Here is a 24,921-nt window from a genome sequence, read left to right as displayed (position 1 = left end):
GAAATTCTTGTGATGCTCAGCGAACACTATGATGTTTCTTTTGTCCAAAGGACAAACATGGAGTTATTGTAGTGGTTAAAATACTCATTGGCCTTACCTGGAGGAAGGGAAGAACCAAGCCAAGGACTGTGGCTCATGCTGAGGTCTAGGCCAACCCCCTTCCACCTCTTTTTTTTTTTTTTTTGAGATGGAGTCTCGCTCTGTCGCTCAGGGTGGAGTGGAGTGGTGCGATCTTGGCTCACTGCAGCCTCTGCCTCCCCAGTTCAAGCGATTCTCCTGCCCCAGCTTCCTGAGCAGCTGGGACTGCAGATGCTCACCACCACGCCTGGCTGGTATTTTTAGTAAAGATGGGGTTTCACCATGTTGGCCAGGCTGGTCAGCAACTCCTGACCTCAGATGATCCGCCTGCCTCAGCCTCCCAAAGTGCTGAGATTACCAACATGAGCCACTGCGCCTGGCCAAAAAAAAGACTGAAAGAAAAATAGAGGGGCTTTGAAAGGGTAAAACAGGAGGCAACCTAAAGTAGACCAAGGGTCTCCAGAAGGGCCTCCCTGAGCAAGGAACATTTAATCACAGACCCAGGTAGGAGTTTGGTGAAAGGGGTTGTGGAAGATGTTGGTATCATTTATTGGGGGTGAGAACTAGTATAAACATCTGCTTTGGAGGGAAATAATCATGAATTCAATCTGGGAAACATTGGTTGCCAGTGTGCTGAGAAGGGCCTGTGAGACATCTTAAGTAAAAATAATTCATTGGGAGGTTCAATGGACTAAAAAGTTTGGAAAATACAGACTGTAGATAGGAATTTTTTTGTGTGTGTATCTCCTTGGGTTTTATGGTGATAAGACTTTGAGAGTCATCAGCATATGGAAAATCTCACCAGCCAGGATGAGGTACCCAGAGATACCAGGTGAGAAGAGAGGATTGCTGACATGTGAAGAGCAAGCGGAGGAGGCAGGCAGACAGGAAGGAGGAAGTTGAAAGACTGGAGCAGTCTGTATTATCATCATCATCATTGTTATTGTTATTTAGAGACAGGGTCTCTGTTACCCAGGCTGGAGTACAGTGGCACAATCATGGCTTATTGCAACCTTGACCTTCTGGGCTCAAGCCATCCTCCTGCCTCAGTTTCCCATGTAGCTAGGACTACAGGTGTGCACCACCACACCTGGATGATCTTTTCATTTTTTGTAGAAATGGGGTCTTGCTAGATTGTGCAGGTTGGTCTTGAACTCCTGGCCTCAGGCTGTCCTCCCACCTCAACCTCCTAAAGCACTGGGATGCCACCATGCCCAGCCTGTTATTAAATACTGCTAAGAGTTTGTGCAAGATGAGGACTAAAATGTAAATGGTAGACTTGTAGACTTGGCCACTCAGTAATAAGCATAGATTAGTAAGTGCAAAGGCAGGGTAGATGCCAGATTAGAGACAGCTGGAAAGCTTGTGGTCATAAGGGTGAGGTGGTGAAACAGCAGATAAACAGCTCCTCTGATAAATTTCTCTACAAAGAGGAGAGGACAAAAGAGGGGCTGGCATTGAAAGAGAGATGAGATCACCTTCTCAACACTGCCACACTGGGGATTAAGTTTCAGCAGGAGTTTCAGACAAACACTGCCATCATAGCCACCCCCCCTTCTCATGCCGCCCAGGCTTGGACCCCAGCCTGCCCTGCACCCTAACAACGTAGCCACAGGACATGAGCCCTAAGGCCACCTACCCCCTGCCACACTCAAGAGTCCCACCCAGTCTTCCTGAAAGGCTCCCACTCTTCCTTCTTCTCTTCCAGGCAGGATGGCCTTACCTCACACACTCCTCCTTCCTGTTCAAATCAGGTACCCCTTCTCCCTCCTTTTTTTTTAGGATGGCAGACTTGAGCACCTTTTTTTTTTTTTTTTTTTTTTTTTTAAGACAGAGTTACACTCTGTCGCCTAGGCTGGAGTGCAATGGCGCAATCTCAGCTCACTGCAACCTCTGCTTACCAGGTTCATCGATTTTCCTGCCTCAGCCTCCCAGTTAGCTGGGATTACAGGCACATGCCATCACGTCCAGCTAATTTTTTGTATTTTTAGTAGAGACAGGGTTTTGCCATGTTGTCCAGGCTGGTCTCAAACTCCTGACCTCAGGTGATTCACCTACCTTGGCCTCCCAAAGTGATGGGATTATAGGAATGAGCCACCGCGCCCGCCCTGGCTTCAACACATTTAAATCCTGATAAGGAAAATCTAAGAAGGAGAAGCTGAAGGTAGGAAAGAAAAGGGATCCTCACCAGTGGAAGGATTTTGAACTCCAGCATGCTTTCGAAGGGTGGGGTGCGTATAGGTGCAGGCAGAGAAGAGCATGGGGGAAGCAGGTTAGGGGAGAATAAAGAGGAGCATTGACCAGGGAAACAACATGGAAGATTTGCCTACAGAATGGAACTCACCAGCCCATTGTCGTGTGATTTAACCTGTACTTATTCAAAGACAGCTTGGACAGTTTTTTTTTATTTGAGGCTGGGTCTCTTGTGTTACCCAGGATAGAGTGCAGTGGTGCAATCATGGTTCACTGCAACCCTGCCTCTCAGGCTCAAGTGATTGTCCTACCTTAGCCTCTGAGTACCTGGAACTACAGCTGTGGACCACTACTCCCAGCTGTCTTTTTGTATTTTTAGTAGAGATGGGGTGTCCCCATGTTGCCCAGGCTAGCCTTGAACTCCTAAGCTCAAGCGATCTGCCCCGCTCAGCCTCCTGCCATGCTAGGATTACAGGTGTGAGCCACAGCACCCAGCCAACAGTTTTTCTTTACTCTTTAATCTGTCAGTAAGTGTTTTGCTTCCACCACTGTACCAGTTTATGAAAGTCAAAGAAAATGAAAATAAAGAAATGCCTATTTACCACTGACTAATTCTTTTTTTTTTTTTTTTTTTCTTTTTTTGAGACGTAGTCTCACTCTTTCGCCCAGGCTGGAGTGCAGCAGTGCAGTCTCGGCTCACTGCAACCTCCACCTCCCAGGTTCAAGTGATTCTTCTACCACAGCCTCCCCTGAGTAGCTGGGATTACAGGTGTGCACCACCATGCCCGGCTAATTTTTGTATTTTTAGTACAGACAGAGTTTCACTATGTTGGCCAGGCTGGTCTCGAACTCCTGACCTCAAGGGATCCGCCTGCCTTGACCTCCCAAAGTGTTGGGATTACAGGCATGAGCCACTGCACCCGGCCGCCACTACCTATTGTTAGCCATGCTGGGAAGAAAGCTGAAACCGTGTTAAAATGACATTTAGGGATTGCCTGTCTCGTGTATTCTTATTTTCCATTTACAGAAGTCACCTTTCGCTTTCTCAATTTTTAGGCCTTTTCTGATGCCATTAAAAAATGGCAGGAGCTATCACCAGAAACCAGTGGAAAAAGGAAGAAGAGAAAAGAAATGAACCAGTATTCTTACATCGATTTCAAGTTTGAACAAGGTAATGCAAACTGTGTTGCTGGCAGTGTGTAGCTGCAACACGGTACCTTTTCTTCTTCACAGTCAGTGAAGGAGGCCGTGCTACAGGTGTCTGCCGAGCATCTGGCCATGCCAGTCCGAGGAGTGACTGACAGGAACTATTTTTTCAGCACATTGACATTTTTAGAAAGTGGCTGCACTTTTTGGCCTCTTCCTTCCTACTTACGATAAACCATGGCAGGAAAATTTTGTGTGGTAGAAAATTCATGTGTGAGAAAGTATTTGAGTATGCTTTTAAGCTTGGGGAAAAAACTGGTCTTGAAGGTTTGATGAGAATTGGCTGTGTTGTTAGGTGAAAACTGCCCAGACTTGTGAATGAGGCTTTACTGCGGAGGGTCACTTATGCCACTGAGAGAATGGCCAGTAGCCACATGTTTCTCCAAAATTTTGTCATTCTTATTGATGAAATAACTGCTGAAAACCCTTTCAAAGAGGTTACTTCAGGTCTCATCCCCAGAAATGTAAACTTGAGTTTTATACCAACTCAGATTTTATCTGAGTTGCTTCTACCCAGTAAAGGAGTTACTACAACTTTTCTAGAGATCATCCCTTTCTGTTATGTGTGCACTTAGTTACCACACTTGATTTCAGGTATGACTAAGTGGGAACTCAGGTAACTATAAAGCTGGAAAGTATTTGTATTTGCTATGAAATTTTCAGGATCTAAAAGCAAATTGCTTAGGTTATGACTCCTGAGGTTCCCAAGCCAATCTGTGGAGCAGTGCTCTGCTGACATGGCATTCTCCTGACCTGTGGCAGAATGTAGAACTAGGGGCACTGTGTAGGTGGTTTTTCATTCAGCCAAATTTACCCACAGTTCAGAGCAGGCATCCTTGTACATAGCCATACAGCGTTTGTTTCTGACTTCAGTGGTGGAGAAAGTGCTGCTTTGCAAGATGGTTGACTCCCTTGTTGGTCAGCTCCGTCTTTTAGACAGTTCTTCCTTTGTATTAAGTCAGCGTGTACTTCCTGAAATGTCTTGCCATGGTTGTAGTTCTTGCCTGTGGAGAGACAGATTCTGGCTGTTGCCCCTTTGTCAGCCTGACTGCCCTTCTCCCTGTCCCTACGTGCCCTTCTCTAGCTTGTCAGGGTCTCTTTGAAAGTTGGGGTGTAGAAGACTGGACATCATACTCCACATGAGGTCTGCTCACATTCAACCTTGGCCTTTTCACCCACATTGCTGTCAGGTCATATACCTCTCTCAGTTTCGCTGCATCTCACAGTTTTCCCTGTTAACTTCATTTTATTTGATTCAGTCCCTTGTTCTAGTATAGCGCTTTAATTTAGATGTGATTCTTAAATTTTACTTATCAGGTAATCTTTAAGGACCCTGGAAGCATGAGATAAAAAATACACTTGATTTATGTTAATAGTTTAACATTTATGATTCACACTTAGCCTTTTTTAACAGCTTTTTATAAGGACACAGGCTAAAAATCTCTCATCTGTTCCAGGCATCCCATTTTTCTCCTTTTCAGTTTGTTTTCCATCTAAGCACTGCTCTTTGGGCTATAATTGCTTGACTCAAAGAGTGAGACAGGGTCTCCCTCCTCTGTCCTTTTTATGGTCATACAGGAAAATACATTAGAGGAAAGTTTGTAGACTTAATTGCATTTATTTTTAAAAATAAAGGACTGAAAATAAATCTTATTAACATGAGTACAAAAAGAACTGAGTAAAGATGAAAGAAAAATAGAGGTTGAAAACATTTTTTAATTTCTAGCATTGATAATTATAGTAATTAACATTTATCGAGAACTTAATATGTACCAGTCACTTTTCTAAGTGCTTTAATGGATTAATTCATTTATGTTTCAAATAGCCTTATGAGATGTATGTGCCGTTATTATCATTTTATAGAAAAAAACTGAAGCACAGAAAGGTTAAGTAACTTGGCACATGTTACACAGCTAGCGAGTAGCTGAGCTGGGAATCTGGCTTCAAAGCTTACTCTCTAAACATGTGCTTTTCCATTCTCATAATACCAAAAACTTTTTTTGTTGTTTGTTTTGTTTTTAATTTTGAGACGGAGTCTGCTTCCCAATCTCAAGCGATTCTCCTGCCTCAGCCTCTCAGGTAGCTGGGATTAGTCACAGGTGTGTGTGCCATCACGCCTGGCTAATTTTTGTATTTTTAGTGGAGACGGGATTTCACCATGTTGTACAGGTTGGTCTTGAACTCCTCACCTCAGATGATGTGCCCTCCTTGGCCTACCAAAGTGCTTGGATTACAGGCGTGAGCCACTGCGCTTGACCCCAAAAACTGGTTTACTGAAGAAAAGGTTTGAATTTTAAAAAACATGAAAAGGTGCAAGAGAAAAGGAGAATCAAAATAAAATGTATTAGGAAGCAGATAGTAAATGTTAAAATCAAGAGATTACCAAGAACAGACAAGAGTACATTGAAAATCTGGATGAGATAAAGTTTTGTAGAAAAACATAAATTGGTCAGGCATTGTGCCTCACACCTGTTATCCCAGCACTTTGGGAGGCCAAGGCTGGTGGATTTTTTGAGCCCAGGACTTCAAGACCCGCCTGGACAACATGGCAAATACAAAAAAATTAGCTGGGCGTAGTGGCATCTGCCTGTATAGTCCCAGCTCCTCAGCAGGCTGAGGTGGAAGGGTCGCCAGAGCCCTGGAGTTGAGGCTGTAGTTATCTGTGAATGTGCCACTGTGCTCCAGCCTGAGCAACAGAGCGAGACTCTGTCTCCAAAAAGAATATCATAAATTGCCAAATCAACAAAAGAAATACAAAACCTAAACAGATCAATTACATGTCTGATATTTGTCATTCTGCTGTCTTTTATTCTCATAATACATTGTTGTGAATATAGGTACTATTCCTTCAGCCCCTTGTATATTTGAATGCTTTCAAAATAAAAATGGTTGAAAAACATACAGCACATTTGCACCCACCAGAATGGCTAAAATTAAAAACCTAGGATAGGTGTTGGTAAGGACATGGAGAGACTGGAACTCACATGCGTTGCTGATAGAGGAAGGGTGTAAACTGGTACAACCACTTAGGAACACTGGCATTATTTTCTAAAGCTGGAAGTAAGCCTATCCCATGATCTAGCAATTCCCAGCTAAATTGCGGACATACATTCACCAACACATGGCTATAAGCAGCACTATTCAGATTAACCCAAAACAGTAAACCCAAATGTCCTCAGTAGTGAAATAGATAATAAATTGTGGTATAATCACATAGTACACTAGTGACAGAATAGGAGATGCCTTCCAATTGGAGCATAAAGAGAGGGAAAGAACCAGAAAGGTCAAAAAATGGATGGTAGGTTGGCAAATGGTAAGAAACCCAGTCTTCCCAAATGGTACACTGTGATAGAGAAGTCATGAAACGAACCACCAGAGAGAAGAGGGAGGATGAGGCTGGGAAGAATGGACATGGCTGGCCCAGATTCCTAATACACAGTTGTCTGCATGCTTTTGCATTGTCATATATCTTCTAGGTGACATAAAAATAGAAAAGAGGATGTTCTTTCTTGAAAATAAGCGACGACATTGTAGGTCCTATGACCGGCGTGCTCTCCTTCCAGCTGTGCAACAAGAGCAGGAGTTCTATGAGCAGAAAATCAAAGAGATGGCAGAGGTAGGAAGATGTGCTCTGGTCTTGGGGTGTGTTTCTGGGATTCTGGTTTGCTCTTAGGGTTTAGTTAGTACAAAACTGTCTTTTAAGATTTCCCTTTTCTTCAGAGTGGTGAATTTGGATATATGCAAAGTTTTTAAAAAGAAAAAACCTGGGTTTTGTCATAATACTTATGTTTGTGGTTTCATAAATCAGCTTTATGTTAGAAAATTTTAATTGGAGCTCTGTGTATCTATTTTACCTCCTCCACCAGCCTCAGTTCCATTTCGTTCTTTAATTTTTCTTAATACAGTATCAAATGTGCAAGTCAGCTGGAATGTATATATTGATTGTTTAATAAGTATCTTCTAAACCAGTGGCTCTCAAAGTGTGACCCAGAGATCCCTGGGTTTCCCAAGACTCTCTTGGGGGTCTACAAGGTCAAACCTCTTATAACTATACTAAGACATTACAGTGACCCTTGAACAACATGAGAGTTAGGAGTGCTTCCCCCTGTGCAGTTGAAAGTCTGCATATAATGTTTGCCCCAAAACTTCACTGTGAACAGCCTGCTGTTGACAGGAAGCCTTACCCGTAACAGTCGATGAACACGTTTGGTATGTTTTGTGTATTACATGCTGTATTCTTACAATAAGGTAAGCTAGAGAAAAGAAAATGTTATTAAGAAAATGATAAGGAAAATATATTTAGTATTCATTAAATGGTAGTGTGGGTCAGCATGAGAAGGTCTTTATCTTCATGGTCTTCACGTTGAGTAGGCTGAGGAGGAGGGGTATGCTGGTTTTGCTGTCTCAGGGTGGCAGAAGCAGAAGAAAATGAGCACATAGGTGGGTCCCCATAGTTCACACCTCTGTTGATCAAGGTCAGCTGTATTTGCTTTTTCACCATATTGAATTTGTACCAGCAGAAGCAAAGCAGTGGTGCCTTGGCATGAATCAGACCAGTGGCATAGAGCCATCCTCATAATCTTTGTTTTCTTCACCACCATGCGCTTACATTTTTAAGACACACCAGTTTCACCTAAAAATGTGTTTGATAAAGCAGTAAAAATTATTTTACCAAATTTTGACCCTTGAAAACATCTTTTCAATATTCTGTGTAATAAAATGAAGTCTTCATAAAGTGCTTCCGCCACATCCCAGGATATGAAGCTTGTCTTATATCCAGGTATGAGGAAAGTGCTTGTGCAATTGAGACACAAAGCAGCTGCATTGGCCACTTTTTACTTGGAAAAAAGTGACAGAAAAACTGTGATTGTTCAAAATTAGGTATTTGGCAGGCATTTTTTCAAAAATGAATGAAGTGATTATTTTTGACCAAAATTCTAGATTTTAAGCAGAAATTAGAATTTATTATCTTAATCCATCTGTTACAGAATGACATTCATTAATATCACCAATCTTATCAGATAAGTATTTAAAGTATTAGCAAATTGATGAATGCCGTTCATTGTCATTTATTCTTGGTGATACTCACATTGTCCCGTCTCTGACTAGTGGCTGCCCCTTCAAGTTAGTCTCTCTTACCCGACTCCTGTAGTCTCTGACAGTGTCTCTGCTTCTGGGCACAGCAAGATGACCCCGTTCCAACTTCTGCTTTCTCTCACCTGGACTCAACAATTTCTCCAAAGTGCCTTCTTCGCTTTTTTTTCTTTTCTTTTTTGACAGAGGAGCTCCATATGTTACCAAAGCTGGAGTGCAGTGGCACATTCATGGCTTACTGCCTTAACCTCCCGGGCTTGAGCAGTCCTTCCACCTCAGCCTCCTGAGTATCTGGGACTGCAGGTGTACACCACCACACCTGGCTAACTTTTTTTCTGTTTGTAGAGCCTGGGTTTCCCCATGTTGTCCAGGCTGGTCTTGAACTTCTGGCCTCAAGCCTTCCTCCCAACTTAGCCAACCAAATTGTTGGGGTTACAGGCATACACCACCATGCCTTGCCAACTTTATTTTCTTTTCTCTGATGCTAAAAGTCTTGGTTCTTAATGACATTAATAACATTATTCTTGTCAGATTATATCTGAGAATATAAAATTAAAATATCTTAAAGTCGCTTGAAATATGTCTTGGTGCTTATGCCATTAAGTTGATAAACAAGTTTATAGGCACGGTGGCTTATGCATGTAATCCCAGCACTTTAGGAGGCCAAGGCAGGCGATCATTTGAGGCCAGGAGTTCAAGACCAGCCTGGCCAACATGGCAAAACTCTGTCTCTACTAAAAATACAAAAAATAGCTGGGCATGTAATCCCTCCAAGTAGCTGCCTGTAATCCCAGCTACTTGGGAGGCTGAGGCACGAGAATTGCTTGAACCTGGGAGGTCGGGATTGGTTGCAGTGAGCCAAAATCGTGCCACTTGCACTCCAGCCTGGGCAACAAAGCAAGACTCTATTTCAGAAAAAAAAAAAAAAGTTTCTTTCTTTCTGTTTATTTTGAACTTTTAGAGAATTGGTTTTTTTTTTTTTTATCTAATTTTGTAAAAAAAATTTAGTTCTGAAGTCAAAACTATAAAACAAGGAATATTCAGAAAAATCTAGCTTTTGTCCTGTCCCTTTCTCCCACTTTCCTTTGTTTGTTTGTTTTTTGAGACAGTCTCTTGCTCTGTCACCCAGGCTGGAGTGCAGTGTCAGGATCTCGGCTCACTGCAACCTCTGACTCCCGGGTTCAAGGGATTCTCCTGCCTCAGCCTCCTGAGTAGCTGGGATTATAGGCGCGAGCACCATGCCTGGCTAATTCTTGTATTTTTAGTAGAGACAGGGTTTCACCATGTTGACCAGACTGGTCTAAAACTCCTGTCCTTAAGCGATCCATCCACCTTGGCCTCTCAAAGTGCTGGGATTATAGGCATGAGCCACTGCACCTGGCCCCTACTTCGTTTATATATAACCATTATTGTTAGTCTTTGGTTTATTTTTCCTTATTTATGGAAAAACAAATATGTATACTATTTTTATTTACCCGTCTTTCTTATCCAGATAGTAGCAGAGTTTTCCAGGCGTAGTAGCTCACACCTGTAGTCCCACCTACTCAGGAAGCTGAGGCGGGAGGATCTCTTGAGCCTGGGAGGTTGAGGCTGCAGTGAGCCAGGATCACACCACTGCACTCCAGCCTGGGTGACAGAGTGAGATGCTGTCTCACAAATAATTTAATGTAATCCCAAATGGTGAAGAACTCTTCTGTGACTGCATTTTTCGTTTAACCATGCATCCTGGCAATCACTCTGTGGCAATTCATAGGGGTTTTTCTCTTTCCTTTTTTTTTTTTTTTTTTTTTTTTTTTTGAGACGGAGTCTTGCTCTGTAGCCCAGGCTGGAGTGCAGTGGCCGGATCTCAGCTCACTGCAAGCTCCGCCTCCTGGGTTTACACCATTCTCCTGCCTCAGCCTCCGGAGTAGCTGGGACTACAGGCGCCCGCCACCTCGCCCGGCTAGTTTTTTTTTGTATTTTTAGTAGAGACGGGGTTTCACGGTGTTAGCCAGGATGGTCTCGATCTCCTGACCTCGTGATCCGCCCATCTCGGCCTCCCAAAGTGCTGGGATTACAGGCTTGAGCCACCGCGCCCGGCCTCTCTTTCCTTTTTTAAACTGGCTGGTATACCATTTTATGTAATACCACAGTTTATTCAGTCATTCCCCTGTTGATGGACGTTTAGGGTTTCCAGGTTTTCGTGATTATAAATAGCGCCATGATAAGTTTATACATACATCATTCCCTGTTTCTGCCCAGGTGCATCTTTGGGCTAGACTCTTGGAAGTGGCATTGATGACTCTGTGCCAGTGTCCCGCCAGTGTGGTTGTCCTGCTTTGCATTTTCACCAGTAATGTGTAAGGGTGCCCACTACCACACAGCCTCGCCAACGAAGTCTGTTGTCAAACAGTTTTTGTTTGTTTTTTGAGACGGAGTTTCACTCTTGTTGCCCAGACTCTAGGGTGCAATGGCGCGATCTCAGGTCACTGCAACCTCTGCTTCCCGAGTTCAAGTGATCTTCCTGCCTCAGCCTCCCAAATAGCTGGGATTACATTCGCACGCCGCCACACCCAGCTAATTTTGTATTTTTGGTAGAGACAGGGTTTCTCCATGTTGGTCAGGCTGGTCTCGAACTCCTGATCTCAGGTGATCTGCCCGCCTCAGCCTCCCAAAGTGCTGCTATTACAGGCATGAGCCATCCCGCCCAGCCAAACTTAGTTTTCATTTGTTCAGTTTGTTTTTGTTGATGCTATTCTTTGCTATTCAAAGTGTTTTGTGTGTCAGCCTTTTCCCTTATTTATTCTACATTTTGAGTCATGCTTAAGAAAAATTGTCCTGTATTTTCTAGCTCTCTGATCCACTTACAATTTATTCACAGGTAACTTTTTGAACTGCTAACCTGTGTAATTGAAGAGATCACAATACTGGAGTTATGTTTATGGAAATGAATACTAAATGGTTAGTGTCATTTTTACTGAATTTGTGTCTGAGTGTGTCCTTTTTTTGTTCTTCAGCATGAAGACTTTTTGCTTGCCCTGCAGATGAATGAAGAACAGTATCAAAAGGTAGTTTGAAATCTCACCTTGTTTATTCTGGGCATTTTCATGGGCTGTTTTCTCTTACCATGTTTTGTCAGCATTTTTGATGGCAAATTTGTTTTTGGATAACCTCCTGTTGATTTGCTGAGTTTGCAGTTCAGCCAAGTTATAGTCAGATACATGATCTAGTATAGTCACTCTTACACCACACTGAATCAGAATTGAAGGGGAGATAATAGATGTTCCCATTAAAAATCATTACCTGACGGTCATTAGATAGACTCATAAAGGAAAGTTTACAACTTAGATATCACTTTAAAGTTAAAAGAAAGAGGTATGTCTAACCTCAGGGCAAGATGGGTTTCTGTATGGTGTCTACTGCCCTCATACAGGGAGCTTTTCTTTCTTTCTTTCTTTCTTTATTTTTTTTTTTCAAACGGAGTCTTGCTCTGCCACCAAGGCTGAAGCGCACTGCAACCTCTGCCTCCTGCGTTCAAGCGATTCTCCTGTCTCAGCCTCCCGAGTACCTGGAACTACAGGCATGTGCCACCATGTCCAGCTAATTTTTGCATTTTTAGTAGAGACGGGGTTTCACCATGTTGGCCAGGCTGTCTCAAACTCCTAACCTTAGATGATCCATCCATCTCAGCCTCCCGAAGTGCTGGGAACAGGTGTGAACCACTACACCTGGCTAGTGACCTTTTCTAATGTGGTATTAAGAATGGGCTGGTGGCCGGGCATCATGGCTCATGCCTGTAATCTCAGCACTTTGAGAGGCTGAGATGGGAGGATTGCTTGAGCCCAGGAGTTTGAGACCAACCTGCTCAACATAGCAACACCCCATTTCTAATAAAAATTAAAAATAAATAAAAGAATGGCACTGGATGCGGTGGCTCACACCTGTAATCCCAGCACTTTGGGAGGCCAGGGTGAGCAAATCACAAGGTCAGGGGTTCGAGACCAGCCTGGTCAACATGGTGAAACCCCGTCTCTACTAAAAATACAAAAAATTAGCTGGGCGTAGTGGTGGGCGCTTGTAATTCCCCGCTACTCAGGAGGCTGAAGCAAGAGAATCGCTTGAACCTGGGAGGTGGAGGTTGCAGTGAGCCGAGATTGCGCCTCCAGCCTGGGCGATAGAGTGAGACTCTGTCTCAAAAAAAAAAAAAAAGAATGAGTTGGTGATTGGATCAGTTGCTGATTGGATCAGTTGCTGTGGTTAATAAAAGGAGTCAATAGCTTGGTACATTATTTGAGATTGCTGCTTTAATTAGCTTCAGTAGTCCCTTAAAATAAAGCTCAGACTTGGATACGACCAGTCCTTATGACAAGAACAAAATTCAACTTTTGAAAGCATTTTGGTTAATATCTCTTGTGTTCCTTATCCTTGCTTTTTATAATCACATTAGCATCTGAGTGCAGATGTTCTAGTCCCTTTGCACCATGGGATTGAATATGATAACTTTATACAAAGAATTACTCTAAAGAATACCAGACAAAACCCATGAAAACGTCGCTGTTTTAGGTATGGATTACTATTGTGCTAGTATCTTGAGCTGAATTTATATAGCACGAAACAACATATCATTGTTTTATGGCCTCTAAAATGGGTTGCTTTTTACCTCAGAATTTGTTTGGGGGGTGGGAGAGAGATGAGGATGGGAGACAAGGCTCTCCCTCTGCTTAAGTGCAGGACATTTCATGTGTGTTTCTTGACTGCCTGCAGGACGGCCAACTGATTGAGTGTCGCTGCTGCTATGGGGAATTTCCATTCGAGGAGCTGACGCAGTGTGCAGATGCTCACTTGTTCTGCAAAGAGTGTCTCATCAGATATGCCCAAGAGGCAGTCTTTGGATCTGGAAAGGTAAGAACTGTGTAATATGTCCCATGTATATAGGACACATTCCTGGAGTCTAAGGAGACCATGTTGATAGATAAGTGTAAGTGCCTCTTTCAGGGTGAGGTGGAATTTTGCTGATGTGCTTATGGGCATTACCTGTTGTGTGTGATTATGTGGGTTCTCTAAGCACAGCAGATTTCTTTTCAGGGAGCAGTAGAATTCTTCCACGCCCCCATGCCTAGCTGCAGAGGAGCACCGGCTTCACTCATCTTCTTATTCATAATCAGAGGGAAGCTTACCTCCGAAAGAGAGAACCTTGCAGCCTATTGGATTAAATATATGTTAAAATAACATAACTTACTTTGCACAAGATCATGTTTCTCTCTCCAAAGTCAGTTTCTCTGGACATCACCATAACAAACACAGTATAGGAATTTTACATTGTTTTACACCACTAAGTTTGTGGTATTTTGTTCCAGCAGCAATATAAAGTTAACACAGTGATTAAGAAGATGACTTTTTGCCTGGGCACAGTGGCTCATGCCTGTAATCCTAGCACTTTGGGAGGCCAAGACAGGTGGATTACCTGAGGTCAGGAGTTTGAGAACAGCCTGGCCAACATGGTGAAAACCCATCTCTGCTAAAAATACAAAAATTAGCCAGGTGTGGTGGTGGGTGCCTGTAATCCAGCTACTCATGAGGCTGAGTGAGCCAAGATCACACCACTGCACTCCAGCCTTGGTGATGGCGAGACTCTGTCTCAGAAAAATAAATAAATAAATAAAGTTTCTGTTTTTTCAAAGAGCATGACATTTGGAGTCAAGCAGAATGCATTGGGCCATGCCCCCCGTCAGCCATACAAGCTCTGTGATCTTGAGCACATTAAATGCCTTAAACCTCAGTTTCTTCCTCTGTAAAATGGAAATAATCATAGTATTGTTTTGAAAGCTAAATGAGGTCATGAATTTAATAAACTTACTCTTTGACACATGGTAAATGCCTCATAAATTTTGGCTGTTTTTAAGATGTTGTCTTTTTCCATTTGTTTTCTTTGGTGTCTGTCTTTCATGTGGGATGCATTCCTCATGTCTGACACTTTTTGTTCATGTTAAAGAGCTGTTGGAAAGCAGTGTGAGTAGTGGGGCTTATAGAGCAGTGGGTTTGACTCTAGGTGCCTAGGAGCCAGTTAACTTTTATATTATGAACCTGAATGGCCCTTAAGTCTCTTCCCTGGGGTGATTCAGTCTGCCTCCTACCTCGTGTGTGTGAGTCCATTTTCCAATATTCTGAAACTGAGTGGGAGGAAGGGGCTGGAGAATTCTCTGTTCATTATGCAGACTTCATTTCAGACTCTGACTTCAGGCCCCCTCAGCTCTGCTCTTCTCTATGACTGGTTCCCAGGCCAGAGCCTTGTGGTCCAGCTGTTCAGATCTTCTTCATTTCTCTCAGAGTCAGCCAGTTCCTTCTGAAGGGGGTAGGAACTAGAGGCTCCACCCATCTCCCTGTTTTCAGTTTATTACTTTGAGTCCCCACCCCTCCCCACCACTCAGCTCTGCTTTCCAGAGGGTCTCCAGCTTTCTAATATCTGTAGAGGGGACCAACTTCTCTCCAGCATCTCCTTTTCAGACCCTAAGTTATGGGCTTCTCTCTCTGGTCTGCTAAGCCATTTACCCTTGCTCCACTTTCAATCTCTGTGGATTGTGATTTGGGCTGATAGAGGTCCTCTAGTGATATCAAAAATGTACTGGATTTTTGTTTCATGGTTTTTGTGATTTAATTGTGATTTCTCAGAGACGAACAGGCAGAGAGATCTTTGCTCTACTGTCTCAGGATCTATGTTTTTAACCACTGACGCTTTTTATTTTTCTACAAACGGTGTTGGTTTTTTTCTTTTTTGCCTGTTCGCCTTTTTCTAGTCGGAGCTCAGCTGCATGGAAGGCAGCTGCACGTGTTCGTTCCCAACCAGTGAGCTGGAGAAGGTGCTCCCCCAGACCATCCTATATAAGTACTATGAACGAAAAGCCGAGGAGGAGGTTGCAGCAGCCTACGCCGACGAGCTTGTCAGGTTTGTTCTCAGGCAGAGCGTGCCATCTGCCACCCCTTCCCCATTGTGAAAACTACCTGGGCACTTGCATCAGATGATGAAAATTGAGTATATCTTCCAGGTTTTTTGGCATTTCTTGCTGAGAAATAAGATTATCATTAATTTTACTTATTTATTTTTATTTTTTACACCACAAAACCATTGAGTAACCAGTAATTCTATTAATGGAAAAATCTGCGGTTCAAACTTCTTCTTTTTATTTTTTGAGATGGAATCTCACTCTGTCACCCAGTTATGGAGTACTGGAGTGCAGTGGCACAATCTCAGCTCACTACAACCTCCGCCTCCCGAGTTCAATCTATTCTCATGCCTCAGCCTCCCAAGTAGCCTGGATTACAGGTGTGCGCCACCACGTCCAGCTTTTTTTTGTCTTTTTAGTAGAGACGGGGTTTTGCCATGTTGGCCAGGCTGGTCTCCAACTCCTGACCTCAAGTGATCCACCCACCTCGGCCTCCCAAAGTGCTGGGACTACAGGTGTGAGCCACTGCGCCTGGCCTGCAGCTCAAACTTCTGTCTACATATCTTGGCACCCCCGATCTTCTGGCCTGTAGATACAATCATGGTGCCCTGGGCTGGAGGGAAATCGGTATATGCAAGGAGTTCTCACTAAGATTAGGCTGTGTTTATTGAGTGGTTTATATTGAGTCAGGACCACAGGTGGTGTTTATGTTTCCTGATAAGAGCCAGCACAAAGAAGAGGCTCAATCTGTGTTTTCAGGAAAACTAACAAGTATAAAGGGGATGTGAATGTCCAGCTCAAAACTCCATCTTCATATGAATAGCCACATGGAGCTGGAACCAAGTCAGTCTTTAATATTTGAAGTAATGTCACTTCTGCTGTTCTGACTGTAGGTGCCCCTCCTGTAGCTTTCCTGCTCTGTTGGACAGTGATGTGAAGAGGTTCAGCTGTCCTAATCCTCGCTGCCGAAAGGTAGGGAGGCAAATTTTTTTCTAGATGTATATTATGGTATTACGGGCTGCCCTCATGGCCCAGATATCTGCTGTTTACCTGACTGCTGATGTATAAGAAGGATTTGAGTGCTTTCCTTTCATAAGCAAATGAGGATGAGTACTTTGTGAGTAACGGTTGACATGGTTACTGAGATGGCAGCCACTCGTGCCACTCCAGTTACAAAGCTCTGGATTCCTGTTTCATATCATCTTCTTTAGGACAGATACTATAATGTAAAGTGGGAAGTGTTTAGTTTTTCTTCCACTGTGTCAACATTTTTCTTGCTTGCTCTCTTTACGACCTATGCTCACATACCCCCTGCTACCCCTCCCCGCACAAACACACACACCTTTTGCCATTTTCAAAGTCCAGATGACGCTTCTTTGATTAAAGAACTGGGCATCATAGTGGCATCTCCATCACATCTGGTAGGTTTTTCATTTGACTGTTTCTCCTCATAAGAACTGACTGTGTCAGGTGGGAACAGAGCTGTCTAGGCGCATTACTGTTGCAGATCTTTCTTCCCTTTAACTTGGCACCTACTCTGTGAACTAAGAGTGTCTTAAAATTTGTCAACTATTTAGAAGCCACTTAGAGTTTTTAGTGAATATTAGCATCCACCTAGACAAATACGTTCTAAGCCATTTTTCTAAAATTGGGTGATGAGAGTTGAACACTGCAATATCTTTGCCTTGGGGAAAGTAAAGAAATTAAGGTGGAGATTAGAAAAGGAAGAAGAAACTAAACTAATGGATCAAAACTTTATTTCTTTTGTTTTCAGCATTAATATTTCTGGCCATTTTATATGTTCGCACCCCAGGCTGTTGCTATAACAATTGTCCCAACAGTCGCTGGCATCTTGCAACTCTAAGAAAACAGAGTGCTAGGCCGGGCGCGGTGGCTCAAGCCTGTAATCCCAGCACTTTGGGAGGCTGAGACGGGCGGATCACAAGGTCAGGAGATCGAGACCATCCTGGCTAACACGGTGAAACCCTGTCTCTACTAAAAAATACAAAAAAACTAGCCGGGCGAGCTGGCGGGCTCCTGTAGTCCCAGCTACTCAGGAGGCTGAGGCAGGAGAATGGCGTAAACCCGGGAGGCAGAGCTTGCAGTGAGCTGAGATCCAGCCACTGCACTCCAGCCTGGGCAACAGAGCGAGACTCCGTCTCAAAAAACATTAAAAATAAAAATAAGAAAGCAGAGTGCTGGCCTCTCCCTATGTGCTTCCAGTGGGTCAGGTGCTGGACTGCCTGGGGAGGTGATGCCTGCGCTAAGACACAGCAGATAGGGAGGAAGTAGCCAAAGGATGGAAAGGGTGGGGGTGGAGTGGAGATGGAGAAATGCCCAGGAGTGGCAGCAGTGTGGACGCTTACTGGTGCTAGGAGTGTGAAGGAGGCTCATAAGCTGAGCAGGGGCAGGCCCATGCAGCACACTGTCCTAAGGTGGGGAGAGGTAAAATATCAGGGAAATCTACTTGCCTATTGAGTAGTCCAGGTGAGAAATGTACAGCACTATACCGCCTCTTGGGTCTTCGTGAGTTGCTTAGAAGGAGCTGGGAACTACATTTCCTGGTAAGATTTCAAATAAGGTCTCCCAGTGAAAGTCCTTATGTACAATTGGGAAGGTCAAAGAAGAGAAGAGACCATTATTCTCTCAGGACATTTTTTTTTTAAAATTTTGAGACAGGGTCTCACTCTGTCATCCACGCTGGAGTGCAGTGGCATGATCTCAGCTCACTGCAACCTCCGCCTCCTGGCTTCAAGCAGTTCTCCTGCCTCAGCCTCCCAAGTAGCTGGGATCACAGGCATGTGCCACCACGCCCATCCTGAAGACATTTAAAAGCAGCTGCATTTATTGCCCAGTGGCTCATGCCTATAATCCCAGCACTTCGAGAGGCTGAGGCGGGCAGATCACTGAGGAGACCAGGAGTTCGAGACCAGCCTGAGCGACATAATGAGACACTGTCTTTAGAAAACAAATTTTAAAACTCAGCTGGAAGCGGTGGTGTGTGCCCATAGTCCTAGCTACTTAAGAGACTGAAGCAGGAGAATCAGTTGAGCCCAGGAGGTTGAGGCTGCAGTGAGCCATGATTGTGCCACTGCACTCCAGCCTGGACAACCGAGTAAGACCCTGTCTTTAAAAGAAAAGAGTCTAAAAAATAAAAGCCTGAGGACACAAATGAGTCTGGAACAGCATCTAGTGAGCGTCATCTTGGAATGTTGATGAGAGCTTCCCAGGGGCTCTTAACATCCCAGATAGGAACACCACATATATTTTAGTTTCTATCTGTGGGAGGAATATACATGGCCTGCTGAACTTAGAGGTAGCCATGTATCTTCTTGTGGCCAATGAAACATGTGAGTAGTTAGATCACTTGCAGAAAAAACCATAAAGGCATGTCATGTGGGATAATGTCAAGATGACAGAAGAGAAAGCCCCAGACCCTCTTTTTCCCATAGAGATACCATTTCAACAACAATGGAAGGACCATTTCTCTCTGTGAGAAATCCAGAAACCAGTTGCATCAAAGACTGGGGAATTTGTGATGCTGGCTCTCCAGAGCTCCTCCCCCTGGCACAGCACCGTGTGATTGGGAGGGAACTCCCAACTCCTGGCATCTTTATGGGGAGGAAAAAGAAGACTGGAACATATATCTAATATTCAGACCTCTCAGGAGGCTGCTCAAGGTACAGGTTGGGGACCACTGAGGACAAATGGGATGGTGGAACTAGCACATACTGACTCCTCATTGCCCTCTCCCTGCTTCTCTTTGGAGGGAAGGAGTTGGAGCGTGAGTCCAACATTCTAGGTTTTCTGGAGCCCACCCAAGACTCTGGTTTCTTTCTCACTAGATGGAGCACTGATGGGACCTGGCATGGTCTAGGTCCTTGGGGGCTGCGGAGAACAAGAGAAAGCTAGGTGCTGGGTGGCTTGTACTGCCCCAGAGGACCCACAGTACAATAGGCACGGTCCAGTGTACCTAGAAGGCTGCTTTTTGGGTCCAGGGGAAGAGTAGAGCATGTGTCCAGCATTTGGAGTTCTCAAGGGGCTGCCTGAGGGACTGGCTTCTGTCTCACCCAACTCAGTGCTGGCAGAACCCAACGTACTCTAGATGCCTTGGAGCTCCTGAGGCCAAAAAAGAGCTGGGCAGCTTACAGCAGCTCCACAGGGCCTGTGGTACCTCAGACAGGCACCAGAAGCAGCAAGAGCTTGCAAGCTCCTGAAAAAATGAAAACAAAAGCCTGAGCACTTAGATTAGCCTACGATTTAGCAAAATCATCTCACAGGAAGCCTATTTTAGAATAAAAGTATGAGTATCTCATGTAATTTATTAAATACTGTACTAAAAGTGAAAAAGAGAATGATTGTATGGGTACTTGAATTACAGTTTCTACTGAATGTGTATCACTTTCATACCACAGTAAAGTCAAAAAGTGTAAATTAAACCATTGTTGGAGACCATCCATATATGCGCCCAGCATCGGTGCACCCAAATATGTGAAGCAAATATTGACAACCGAAGGGAAAAATAACACAAAAATAGTAGGAGATTGCAATACCTCACTTCCAATTATTGTTAGCACCACCAGGCAGAACATTAGTAAGGAAACAGCTGACTTGAATAAAATTATAGACCTAACAGACACATACAAAACATTCTAGCCAACAGGAACAGAAAACACATTTTCTCCTCTATTGCACATGGAACATTTTCTAGAATAGAAAATATTAGATCATAATACAGGTTTTAACAAATTTAAAATCAAAATCATACCAAGTATCTTTTCCAGCCACAAGGTGATAAACTTAGAAATCACAAACAGCAAGAAAATTCACAAAATATGAGAACTAAAGAACACACTGTCCAGGCATGGTGGCTCCCACCTGTCATCCTGGCACTGTGGGACACCGAGGCAGGTGGATCACGTGAATTCAGAAGTTCAAGACCAGCCTGGCCAACATGGCGAAGCTCTGTCTCTACTAAAAATACAAAAATTTAGCTGGGTATGGTTGCGTGCGCCTGTAATCCCAGCTACTTGGGAGACTGAGACAGGAGAATCACTTGAACCAGGGAGGTGGAGGTTGCAGTTGCGATGAGCGGAGATTGTGCCACTGCACTCCAGCCTGGGTGACAGAGTGAGACTCTATCTCAAAAAAAAAAAAAAAAAAATACACGCTGAAAAGCTTTTTTTTTACTAAGATCAGAAACACAGCAAGGACATTACTCTCATTACTTCCATGCTACATAACACTGGAAGCCCTAGCTAGAGCAGTTTGGCAGGAAAAAGCAAAAGCGTCCATCTCCATGTAAGTTCACAGATAACATGATCTTATACGTAGAAAAATCTGCAGTTTCCACAAAAACCTTGTTAGAATTAATAAATTCAGCAAAGGTGCAGGATACAAAATCAGCACATAAAAATCAGTTGCGGCCGGGCGCGGTGGCTCAAGCCTGTAATCCCAGCACTTTGGGAGGCCGAGACGGGTGGATCACGAGGTCAGGAGATCGAGACCATCCTGGCTAACACGGTGAAACCCCGTCTCTACTAAAAAATACAAAAAACTAGCCGGGCGAGGTGGCGGGCGCCTGTAGTCCCAGCTATTCCGGAGGCTGAGGCAGGAGAATGGCGTGAACCCGGGAGGCGGAGCTTGCAGTGAGCTGAGATCCGGCCACTGTACTCCAGCCTGGGCGACAGAGCGAGACTCTGTCTCAAAAAAAAAAAAAAAAAATCAGTTGCATTTCTGTACACTAACAAACACTCCAAAAAGAGAAATTAAGAAAATCTAATTTATAATACATCAGAAAAGTTAGAATATTTACGAACAACTTAACCAAGGAGTAGGGAAAGACTTATACACTGAAAACTATAAAAAATCGCTGAAATAATTAAAGAAGACATAAATAAATGGAAAGACACGCCTAAAATGCATATAGAACCATAAAGGATCCCAAATATCCTAGACAGTCTTAAGAAAGAAGAACAAAGCTAGAGGCCTCACGCTTCATGACTTCAAAACATTACAAATTTACAGTAATTTAAACAGGCAGACATGTAGACCAATGGAACATAATACAGTGCTCACATAATACAGTGCACACATTTATGATGAGCTGATCCTCAACAAGGGTGCAAAGAACACACACTGGGGGAAAAGGTAGTCTTTGATAAATGGTGCGCTGTAAACGGAATATCCACATGCAAAGGAATGAAATTAGACCCTGATACCATATCTCATACCGTAACACAAAAATCAACTTTTTAAATGGATTAAAGATTTAAGTGTAAGACCTGAAACTATAAAAACTAGAAGCAAACATAGCTGGAAAGCTTCATGACATCAGTCTTGGCAATGATTTCCTGAGTTTAGTACCAAAAACAAGGTAACGAGCAAAAAGTAGGCAAGTGAGACTACTAAAATGCTTTCAGTAAAGGAAACCATCAACAGAGTGAAAAGGCAGCCTATGGAAAGGAATTGAAATCCTTTGAGAAGGGATCTCAGCATGTTCCTATGTTCATTGCAGCATTGTGCACAGTAGCCACGAGATGGAAGCAACTTACTGACATGTTCAACAGATGAATGATTAAAATGTGGTATATTATGCAGCCTTTGAAAAGAAACTCCTGGCACATACTACAACACAGATAAACCTTGAGGACATTGTGCTCAGTGCAATTAGCCAGTCACAGAAGGACAAATACTGCACAATTCTACTTAAATGCAGGATCTAAAGTAGTCAGACTTATAGAAGCACAAAGTAGAACCCTGGGTGCCAGAGGCTGGGAGAAGGCAAAGTGGAGAGTCTGTGCAGTGGAGAGTTTCGGTCATGCAAGATGAAGTTGTTTAGAGATCAACTGTAGAAAATTTTGCTAATAGATCCTATACACTTAAAAATGTGTTAATTGGGTAGATTTGGTATCGTGTTTTTACCACACTTTTTTTTTTTTTTTTTTTTTTTTTTTTGAGATGGAGTATCGCTCTGTCGCCCGGGCTGGAGTAAAATGGTGCAATCCTGGCTCACTGCAACCTCCACCTCCCGGGTTCAAGCGACTCTCCTGCCTCAGCCTCCTGAATAGCTGGGACTACAGGCACCTGCTGCCATGCCCGGCTAATTTTTTGTATTTTTAGTAGAGATGGGGTTTCACCGTGTTAGCCAGGATGGTCTCGATCTCCTGACCTGATGATCCTCTGCCTGCTTCGGCCTCTCAAAGTGGTGTTGGGTTGGGTTGAGTTGTGTTGTGTTGTGTTTTTGTTTTTGTTGAGATGGAGTTTCACTCTTGTTGCCCAGGCTGGAGTGCAGTGGCATGATCTTAGCTCACCGCAACCTCTGCCTCCCAGGTTCAAGCAATTCTCCTGCCCCAGCCTACTGAATAGCTGGGATTACAGGCATGCACCACCACGTCTGGCTAATTTTGTACTTTTAGTAGAGACGGGGTTTCTCCGTGTTGGTCAGGCTGGTCTCGAACTCCTGACCTCAGGTGATCTGCCTGACTCGGCCTCCCAAAGTGCTGGGATTACAGGGTGAGCCACCGCACCCAGCCTACTGCGGTTTTTTTTAAAAGGGCATATGGTTCATTTTATTTTCCCTCTGCCAAAAGGGATATGCAACATGAGTGAGAAGAAAGTCTCTGTTTTGAGCTACTGAGGTTTGAGTTTGTTCCAGCAGCATAACCTAGCACATCCTAATGGATAAAGATCCTAACGACCATAACTGCCCTTGGAGGTGGAGAACAGGGGCGGATTTGAGACGTAGAGGATTAGAAGGTGATGTGCTGCATGTAAAGGTGGGGAGAAGGTCAGAGGCCTCACAGGTTTGTCTGGTGTAGGCCACTATGTAGTTGATGATGCTGTTTACAAAACCGGAAATGGAATCCAAAAGATTCAGGAGGGAAGGTTACTCTTGTTTCAGACATGTTAAGATTTTAGGGGAGACATCCAATGTGTATGTGTTTTTACAATTCCTGGCACATAATAGGTGCTCCATAAATCGGTGACCCTAGATCAGTGACTAGATCTAGGCTAGAAGAAGAATTTGGAGTCTGAAATGAGCAGCAAAAGGAGGAAAGAGGTGGAGGGCAAGGTGCCCATCAGGGAAATTATTAGCTTTGAAATGCTGGGCCATGCTAAGTTTAAAGTATGTCTTTTCATTTATTCACATCTTTTTATACCCCTCAGCAATGTTTTGCAGTGGAGAGAATGTGTGTTATGATTACATGATCGATTACAATATGCTTCAGAACTTGACTTTCACCTACGGATAATAGCATTCACATTTTAGTTTCTAATGTTAGGGTAAGGGTTATGTGTTTGGCCCATTATGGAAAGTAAAGTGAAAAATGTGATCACATGGGGACCTGAGGCAGTGACAGCCTGGTGGAGCTGGCTCAGTGACTACCAGCGGAATGAGAGAAGTCCCACCTTGTCCTTTGGATGAGGAGTTGTTTATGCCTAAATCTTGTGTCCTTATTTGTGGGCTGTGGAACGAGTTGCCACTAGGTGGCACTGATGCTCCGTGAGGAAAGGGTTTTCTTCCTCATGGGTGTTTGAAAAGTGTGTGTCAGCAAAACCCTGTTTTGTAAGCAGAATTGACACAGTTCTTTTAGGCTCAGGTACTAAAGCAAACCACTATATGCATTTAGACTTCATCTAAGATGTCCATGTTATTAACGCATACACTTTTACCTTTCTTAATTGTGCAAATTCTCCTTATGCCATTCTTTCTAGCAAGATGGCTAAAGCATTCGCTAATCTTTGAGGATTCCCGATATTTAAGAAATGAGCCACAGGCTAATTTTGATCCGTGTGAGAGTAAGGGCACCTGCTTTCTCATTGCAATGTATTTGCCAGTAATATAAATTCCAGTTGGCTTTTCAGAAACTTGTCGTTCTGAAATGAGGCGTTTATATTAATGTGCTCTCTGGAGGAGGATTTGAATGGCTGGAATCATTCCTCTGGAATCCCTGAAGAATAAGACACTATATCTTTGATGAAATGGAGAGAGTCTTTGTTTCATTGATATGATGGAATGCTTTTGTCAAGGCTCTCAGCTCCCTTGTGTGTTCTCAGATAATTCATTAGTTTGTTTTCAGCGTGCTGCTTTTAGAAATGAATTGGGTATATTTGGTGTGGGACTGAAGACTGTTACATAAAAGGAGATTTGAAAGTGATGCTTCTGGAGTATATATTCTTAGAGTCAGAAGTTTGACTGTTGAGTCTTTTCTGCCTTGCCACAGTCATAACTTTGCTTTATAAACTCACAGGTATGTAAGTCAAGTTTTCCAGAAACTTAGGGCCACGAGGCGGAGGTTTAGGCCCACTCATGAAGCAAGTGCTAAGGATGAGAGACCATCAGGTGGTGAGAGTTTAATCAGAGTAACTGAAGAACATCTGGTGTGGAGTCTTTTCGTGGAAACTGCGAATGTGTGTGTGGTTGTGT

At 43.5% G+C, this 24,921-nt stretch overlaps 1 protein-coding gene across 16 annotated transcripts in view; it reads left to right on the top strand.

Annotated features, from left to right (window-relative positions):
• Nucleotides 1–24,921, top strand: part of RNF216 (ring finger protein 216) — a 165,335-nt gene that overhangs the window by 50,870 nt on the left and 89,544 nt on the right. For all 16 annotated transcript variants that reach the window (XR_012432187.1, XM_074034380.1, XM_065541629.2 and 13 more), the window contains 6 exons: nt 3,328–3,442; nt 6,954–7,093; nt 11,568–11,618; nt 13,315–13,452; nt 15,345–15,493; nt 16,385–16,463. Coding sequence is in view for 15 of the 16 variants with exons in the window: in XM_074034380.1 (XP_073890481.1) it covers nt 3,328–3,442; nt 6,954–7,093; nt 11,568–11,618; nt 13,315–13,452; nt 15,345–15,493; nt 16,385–16,463 (672 nt within the window). In the remaining variant the exon portion in view is untranslated. The remainder of the gene's footprint in view (nt 1–3,327; nt 3,443–6,953; nt 7,094–11,567; nt 11,619–13,314; nt 13,453–15,344; nt 15,494–16,384; nt 16,464–24,921) is intronic.

The sequence above is a fragment of the Macaca fascicularis genome, chromosome 3, assembly GCF_037993035.2.
Source record: "Macaca fascicularis isolate 582-1 chromosome 3, T2T-MFA8v1.1".
NCBI classification, from domain to species: Eukaryota; Metazoa; Chordata; class Mammalia; order Primates; family Cercopithecidae; genus Macaca; species Macaca fascicularis.
This window is presented reverse-complemented; position numbering and strand designations above follow the sequence as displayed.